Source organism: Quercus suber, unplaced genomic scaffold (assembly GCF_002906115.3).
Source record: "Quercus suber isolate HL8 unplaced genomic scaffold, Cork oak 2.0 scaffold_624, whole genome shotgun sequence".
NCBI classification, from domain to species: domain Eukaryota; kingdom Viridiplantae; phylum Streptophyta; class Magnoliopsida; order Fagales; family Fagaceae; genus Quercus; species Quercus suber.
In genome coordinates, this window is record NW_027070067.1 from 312,250 (window position 1) to 320,469 (window position 8,220).

At 37.7% G+C, this 8,220-nt stretch overlaps 1 protein-coding gene across 4 annotated transcripts; it reads right to left on the minus strand.

Annotated features, from left to right (window-relative positions):
* Positions 1 to 663: 663 nt before the first annotated feature.
* On the minus strand, positions 664 to 7,936 carry LOC112035956 (putative disease resistance protein At3g14460). Of its 4 annotated transcripts, none has more exons than XM_065765410.1 (7): positions 3,885 to 7,936; positions 3,602 to 3,775; positions 3,422 to 3,527; positions 1,984 to 2,073; positions 1,591 to 1,806; positions 1,173 to 1,488; positions 664 to 1,069 (listed from the first exon to the last, which is right to left on the minus strand). In XM_065765410.1, the coding sequence occupies exon 1, from the start codon at positions 7,687 to 7,689 to the stop codon at positions 3,946 to 3,948; it is 3,744 nt and encodes a 1,247-aa protein (XP_065621482.1). In that variant the 5' UTR covers positions 7,690 to 7,936; the 3' UTR covers positions 664 to 1,069; positions 1,173 to 1,488; positions 1,591 to 1,806; positions 1,984 to 2,073; positions 3,422 to 3,527; positions 3,602 to 3,775; positions 3,885 to 3,945. The 4 variants fall into 4 exon arrangements, with proteins under 4 accessions (XP_065621482.1, XP_065621481.1, XP_065621484.1 ...); XM_065765409.1 differs by having other exon boundaries at positions 1,946 to 2,073; XM_065765412.1 differs by lacking the exons at positions 664 to 1,069; positions 1,173 to 1,488; positions 1,591 to 1,806; positions 1,984 to 2,073 and adding exons at positions 2,910 to 2,987; positions 3,073 to 3,170.
* Between the last annotated feature and the right edge of the window lie 284 nt (positions 7,937 to 8,220).

Consider the following 8,220-nt stretch of genomic DNA (forward strand, 5'->3'; position numbering starts at 1 on the left):
ATTAAAATATTTTCAAGTGTCACATTAGAGATAAGAACAAATTAAATATTGACTTTTTATTTCATTTTGGTTCATTGTTTCAAAACTTTTCTAATTAAAAAATAAATATTTTTTGTATCATTTGGTTCAATGTTTCAAGACTTTTCATCTCTTGCACATACACACAAAACTCTTTGCATTTTAAAATATGCACCATTTTCACCTCTTACACTTCTACCCTCATTATATATGTCTACCCATACAACTTCATGTCATACCATGTCAAATACACACAGACAAAAAATGATGTCATTTACCTTCAATTTTTTTATGACAGCTACCAAACTCTAACATTGTTGTTTCATCTGATCCTAACCCGTATGAGTTGGCTACAACAAGGAAGGGGGCTTACATTTTATATTGAGTGACAACAGCAATTATGATTTTGATATGAAAGTCAAAAGTTGTAGATTTGTGGGCTTTGTAAATGATGTAGATGTGATTAACTGTGGGTGTTTGAAATATGTATGTTGTTTTAAAATTAAGGAGAAAGAAAAAGACACATTCTATATCAACTTTTATTCTATAATATTCCTCTCACTTTTTTCTCATTATTTCAATTGAATAATTATATTGGATATATGTGTGCAATTTATAATTGTTGTTTTTTACGATGAACTCATTACTAACAAGAGTTTATAACAATTATGTTATAATACAAATACAACATTCTTCAAATCATCTTATATAAAATATTACAACATTATCTGTGCATCGCACAGGTAACTTACTAATTACTAACAATTACCAATTCTCTCTCTCAATGATATATTACACCATACGGTTACCTGGTAGATGAGATCGAAACTGGGGAGCAGCACCAAGTCCATTTCTCCCTCATCACTGCTTCCCACCATTTTTCTATTCTCTCAGTTGTGTCGCATTGGCGAGAGAGAAGAGAGAGAGAGAGAGAGAGAGAGAGAGAGAGAGAGAGAGAACCGTCAAAGTGAAAGGAATAGGAAGTTTCAAGCTTAAAAACAAAAAATCATCGACTTTGTACTGACCAGACAAAGCACTAGCGCAGCTTCTCCTGGTTATTCAAAGATCATAAAAAACAATTAGTTAAGAACCAAAAAAAAAAAAAAAAAGTATCACCGGATCATAGTAAATTAAGTTAACAAATAGCGGAGTACCTGAGAAGAAGTTGGATATATTGAAGAGCTGGGGTTCCTGTAGAAATTAAGCTCTTCATATTTAGATCACTTTTTCATCAATTTTGATGACTGGTACGTGAGCTATCTTGGACCAGTCTTCCTCTTTCTCCCTTCGGCACTGATTTTTCAGCAATGGACATTCCTTGACACTCGGGAAAGATATAGACGTTAGCAGACCCTCTTCTGGCATGGAATGAAGATTTGGACAGTAGCCAATCCCCAATTTTTCTAGTGCAATAAGATGTAAAAAGCTAATCCCCAATCAAATATACAGGATGAAATATTGCCTCAGATACTGTTCATTTTGCATGGTCCACAATAAGAACCAATAAATCATCAGTAAGTTTGTGGAATATACTCAGTCAAGTATAGCAAACAATAAGCTATGAAAACATACCTGCAGAATTGCATGAAACTCTGCTTTAAGAAATTTGATAACTTTAGCAGACCTAACAAAGCTCTGTGCTGATCTTGGTACTTCAAAAGAACATCTAAGTGAAGCTCTTGCAGACAAGGGAAAGCTATAATTCTTCTTCAACTCTGATAGAACACCATTCCTCCCATGCAGAAATCCAACTACACTTTAATATTTCAAGAGATAGAAACCGCTGAGCTGCAAGAGAATGGTTCCCATAAAACACAGGACCAACAGCCACTAGTTCATCAAAACCCTCAATGGAAAAGTGTTTCAGGGAAGGTAGTTTCCCAAGGGGTAGCAAGATACAGAAATTTTCACAATTTTGAAAGCTTACAGATACAATATTGCAGAATGAATCATCTCCTAACCAACCTCGAAATCTTGTGCCACCATAATTATGGATCTGTAGCCTATTCAAGTTTGTATGAGGCACAAGCTTCTAAAGTACATCCTTTGTGCAGCCTGAGGGCCATCCATTCAGTGGCGGAGCCAGGAATTTAGGTCAGGGGGGGCAAGATTAAAAGACAAGATTAGAAGTAAAAAATTAATCTAAAAAAATTAATCAGTATTAATAACAAAATAAGTAAACAACTATATGATTACGTAATTGTTATACAGAATCTAACATAAAATGTAAACTTAAATTTATTTTTCACATCTAACTTATTTTACTCAATTGCCCTTGGAGATATTTTATATTTTGAAACCGCTGCATGATTTATTCACACTCAATAGTCTTGAATATATCTTTCTCAATATATGTGACTAAGCAATCATTCATCACTGATCTCCTATTCGATTGCGTAATTGATTTTTAATTATGTTCATTACTGAAAAAGCTCTTTCAACAGTAACTATTGTAACTGGTAAGATCAATGCCAAAGTCACTAATGAGTAAACCAATGGATATGAAACATTCTTTTTCATTTTTACCATCTTTTAGCAAGCTATCCAGTTCTTTTAACTGCTGAAAACTCTTCAGTGGACTGCATGTCATGAATGTATGTCTCAAGTTGGCTATCCAAGAAAAAAACTTGACACATAAAAAAATTCTACAAGTGGCTTTGTCTAGTCCATCAAGTTTACTAAGTGTGATTCATTAATTTTATATATAGAATTGTACTAGGAGTAGAAGTCTACTACTACTAGAAAAATTGAAAAAAGTAACGTGAATTCACTTAATTGAGATTTTTTTTTTTTTTTTTTTTTTGTAGGAGAGGGGTGGGGGGGGGGGGGTCAAAACATGTGAAAGTTCAGGGGGGCAGGTGCCCCCCTCGCCCCCCCTCCCTCCGCCCCTGCATCCATTCAACAGTTCTTTCTGCAATATTCAAACTGCAGTTCACATAGCCAGATCCTGTCTGATGTTAAGTCAAAAGCTGCAGACATTCAATAAACACAATTATTGCTAGTTGGTTTTATCCTAAAAAGAAAAATAAATGAAGTTTGTTCATTAGGCCCTACATTAACCCGGGACTTTTTGTATCCAGAGCTTTTAATATCACTGCAATAAGAATCATCATTGGGGCTTCAAACTTGTACAGAAGATATGAGTCAGTTTCCTGCGAAGGGTTGTCAAGAAATGTAGGCATAAAATGAGACAGGGCAAAGCTCAAGCATTTCCAGTATACAATGATCACTCATTGACCTCTATGAACAGACAAAGCTCTAGCATTGCTGCTACCAGTTATGCAATGATCACTAGAAGACATAAGTTGAAGTTGATAATTTAGAAATTTTTTTTTTTGATTTAATTGTTTATTAAGGCAATATAACAAGCACAAATAAGTAAAAGAATGAAATACTATTTGACCTTGGTAGAGAGAATGAGAAGTGAATTGGAGGGCTTCTTGGATTTGGAGCGCAGCAATAGAGTTGGATTTGAGCAACTTTATCTCCGTAACAGCATTCTTGAAATCCTGAATTAAGATTATTAACAATTACTACTACTACTACTATTTTTTTTGTCTAATATATTACACCATTCGGTTACCTGGTAGATGATATTGAAATTGGGGAGCACTCCCGTCCCCATTTCTTCCTCATTGCTGCTTCCCTTCATATTTCTATTCTCTCAGTCGAAGTGAAAGGAATAGGAAGCTTCAAGTTTAAAGACAAAAAATTATCGACTTTCTACTGACCAGACAAAGCACTAACGCTGCTTCTCCTGGTTATTCAAAGATCACAAAAAAAAGCATTAGTTAAGGTCAATAAAAAATTAAAAAAAAAGGGAATCACCGGATCATAGTAAATCAAGTTAACAGATAGTGGAGTACCTGAGAAGAAGTTGGATATATTGAATAGCTGGGGTTCCTGTAGAAATTAAGCCCTTCAGATTTAAATCACTTTTCCATCAATTTTTATGACTGGTACCTGAGCTATCTTGGACCAATCTTCCCCTTTCTCCCTTAGGCACCGATTTTTCAGCAATGGACAATTCTTGACACTCAGAAAAGATAGAGATGTTGGCAAACCCTCTTCTGGCATGGAATGAAGATTTAGGCAGCAGCCAATCCCCAAATTTTTTAGTGCAATAAGATAAAGCTCATCACCATTCAAAGATTTCAAAAGAGGATTATTCCAAATTTCTAGGGATGTAAGAGACGAGGGCAGCAGCTCCCTCTCTGGAAATGATTCTGAAATTTCAAATTTACCCCTGACACAGAAGCTTCTAAGAGAAGGCAGTCCTTGCAAACCCCAACCCATGCGGCTGGCGACAAGTTTTTTACAAAAATAGATTTCAAGCGAATTTAAACTGGAGGGCAACCCCCCGTCTGGAAATGACTCAAGTTCTGGACAAAAACGTATACTCAAAATCTGAAGAGATGGGAGCAGGGTGTGCATCTGGCCTGGCAGTGCCTTCAAATTATAACAGTTATAAACACGGAAACAGGTCAGGTTGGGAGCAGGTAGTCCCTCTTCAGGCAAGGATACAAAATTGGAACAGTTATTGATTTGTAAGCTTCTGAGAGGTAAGACATGCTGGAGCGGTCCTTGATTTGGAAACGAAAATGAATGAAGATTCTGACATCCGTGGATATCAAGATGATTCAGCTTTGGAAATAATTCCAATGGGAAGGACACAAGAGAATCGAAACTGCTTCTCATGCACAAACTCTCAAGGGATGGATAGCATTGGTGCATCGGAAACACTAATTTCCCACAGTTGTTGACACTGAGTGATTTTAGTGTATCTGCTTCGCCAATACTAGGAAGCAACCTGAGAGATGGACAATCAGAGACATCTAACTCTTCAAGACAGTGGTTGTTACCCATAGGTAAGGACACCAAGGCATCATACCCGCTAATTGTGAACTTTAGCACTTGAGGTGGTAACTCATTCAACAACACCTTATTGCAATACTGTAACTTCAATTCATGTATGGCTGGTACACGTGGGAGTGAAGCGACCAGCTGCTGACACTTTTCAATCACAAGTGTCTCTAAAGAAAGAAGGCTGTCCGGAAGACCCTTAGTCAGGTTACAACAATTTTGTATATAAAGCTGTCGGAGACGAGGGAAAGCTACTGCACCTCCATTGTCATCCGTGAAAGGAAGCCACTGCTGCAGTTCTGACATATTTTTGAGGCGCAAACTTTCTAGCGATCCAAATGGCCCGCTCCTAGAAGCACCAGTCCCATAAAACTCAGTACCAATATTCACTACTCCATCTAATCCCACAATAGAGAGGTTCTTCAGAGAGGGCAGTTGACCAAAAGGTGGCAAGAATTGGCAATACTTACAATTACAAATGCGGACCGATACGATATTGCAGGATGCATGTCCTAACCAGTCTGAAAATATTGTGCCACCATAATTTTCAATGGTAAGCTTTCTCAGGTTTGCATGCGGTTGCAAATGGTCTAGTATAACTCGATCTTTTATGGAGTCATTTGTATCCCCACTCCACTTTAACACCAATTCATTCAATTGCAACTTATCCCTCAAATTGGCCTCTAAAGCATCTCTAGCATCAACAACATTTTCCAGCTTCAAAACAGAAAGGCTTCCCTTAAGTTGCTGAAACTCCCTCAACTCTTTGATGTCTGAACCGCCATTTTTTCCCAAAATAAAAGAAGTTAATGTTTGGAGACCTTTTAGCCTACCCATTAGCAGTGGCATTTCCATCAACTTCGTTCCCCTAATATCAAGATGACGCAAGTTAATTAGCCATCCCATGTTGGCAGGCAACTCAGTGAGAGAACGACAACATGACAATAGCAAAGTTTGCAAATTGTATAGAGTACACACTGAATCAGGTAATACTTTGATTGCAGTGTGAGAAATGTCCAAATATCTTAACTGTTTCAAATTGCAAATCAAGTCTGGCAATAGTGTCAAATTCCAGTAGTGAGATAGTGATAGTACCCTTAAGCTTCTCAGTTCGGGTAATAAGTGGAGTATAACTCTAGTACTTAAACATCCAGATTGTACCGACACATTTGATGGTAGGAAGCTTCGCAAACCCTTGGCTCCATGAAGGGCTTCAAATTTCTCATAGGCATCAAATTTCGTCCTAGAATATGAAAAATAACGTGTCTTTGCTGACAAGTCATATGAATTGCAAGCCTTCATTCTAAAACAAAATTCTCCCGAAACAAACAGAGCTAACTCATTCAAAAGATCATGCATAACATAACTTGTATGAAAACCAGTTGACCGTTGGAAGAATGACCTAGATACTAGATCATTGAAATATGCAACACCAATCTCTTCCAAATTCTCTCTTTTAGGATGCAGCAAAAAGTCTTCTGCCATCCATAAGAGCACTAATTGCTCCTTTTTAAATTTGAAATTTTTAGGAAATATTGCACAATATGCAAAGCATGGCTTCAGATGTGAAGGTAAAAAATGGTAACTTAACCGGAGAGCTGGAAGAATATTGCTTTCACAGTCTGAGAAATTCCAAATACTGCTCTCCAATATCTTCACCCATTCCTTAGGGTCGAACTTCAGCCGTAATAGACCCCCGAGAGTTTTTGCTGCTAGAGGCAAGCCCTTGCACTTTTGCACAATTTCCTTCCCAATTAGTTCCAAGTTAGGATACGCCGTAGAATCTCTGTTGCCAAATGCATGTTTTGCAAATAATAACCAACAATCCTTCTCGGTTAATGGCTTCAAATGATAAGTTCGAACTGTGCGTGCAATTGACGCAACAGTTTCATTACGTGTTGTCAAGATTACCTTGCTTCCATTAGCCCCAGATTTGAATGGGGTTCGTAAGACCTCCCAATCCAAGTAATTCTCATTCCAAATATCATCTAACACAATCAGAAATTTCTTTCCCAGAAGACTCTTGTTCAGCCTAACTTGGAGTAGATCTAGGTCGTACGTATCACCTGTCGAGGAAGTGACTGCCTCAAGAATAGTTCTTGTGATCCTAAGCACATCAAATTCTTGTGAAACACAAACCCATGCTCTGACATCAAATCGCTCCGTCACCGACTCCTTGTTGTAGACTAGCTGAGCAAGGGTGGTCTTGCCTACACCGCCCATGCCCACTATGGGAATAACACCTATGTTATAACCACTGCCATCATCTGCTAGCAACAATTCAGTTATGGCCTCCGAATCTCCCTCCCTGCCGTATACAGCAGATTCTTCTACCAAAGACGTCGTCGGCCTTTTTGGTGAAGGTTTCTCACCACCACTACTTTCTTTAAGACCAAGGAGGTCTCTTTGCTTTGCAAGAAATTTTAGTCTGCCTAAAATCTCTTCTAACTTAAGTTCCATTTCCTTGTAAGTAGTCAAGTTGAAGAGTTGTACCTTACTCTTCAGTTCCGCTTCCAACTTCTTGCGGGAGACATCAGTCGCAATCTCATCCAGCAAGTCCTGAGCTTGAAAGGCAGCATCTTTTATCTCATTAACCCACCCTTTGACAACTGGGTTATTTATCTGCTTCTCCTCTGCATCATTGAGAACTGCATTGAGAAATAATAATGAAGTCTTCAACCTCATCAGTGGTTCTTTACTAAGCTTCCATCGGCTGAAGAACTCTAGTACTTCATGCGATGCCATCCTGTCAAACAAAACCTGGAGAAAAGCAGAGAGAAATGCTCCTCCAACCACAGCCTCAGCCATTTTTTGAAGGAAATAATAGTGAAGTGATTGAGAACAATGAAGTACAAATTGAATGGTCAAGAGCTTTGAGGATTTTTGTTTGTTTTGCAAAGGAAAGAATTGAAGGAAATAACAGTGAAGTGATTGAGAACAATGGAGTACAAAATGGAATGGTCAAAAGCTTTGAGGATTCTTGCTTGTTTGCAAAGGAAAGAATTGAAGGAAATAACAGGGAAGTGATTGAGAACAGTGGAGTACAAATGGATTGGTCTAGTTCTTGAGTTAGAATTCAAAACTGAACCGCTTTTTTACCATCTGAAGGAGAAAACCTACCGTATCATGCGGCAGACTAAGACCCCACAGCACACTTTTTTTTTTTTTTTTTTTTTGTGAACAAATTATGTGATTGAGCTACAGCCTACAGGGTTCTTTGCATAAGTTAGTGGAATCTCGATGGTTAAATGTTAATGAATCCATGAAAGTGACATTATACATATATACTACCCTATAGTTTGGTTTTCATTTTTCTGAAAGAAAAAAAAAAAAAAAAAA

Coding starts and splice junctions, on each gene's coding strand:
- LOC112035956 (XM_065765410.1), bottom strand. CDS start 7,689: ATGGCTGAGGCTGTGGTTGGAGGAGCATTTCTCTCTGCTTTTCTCCAG.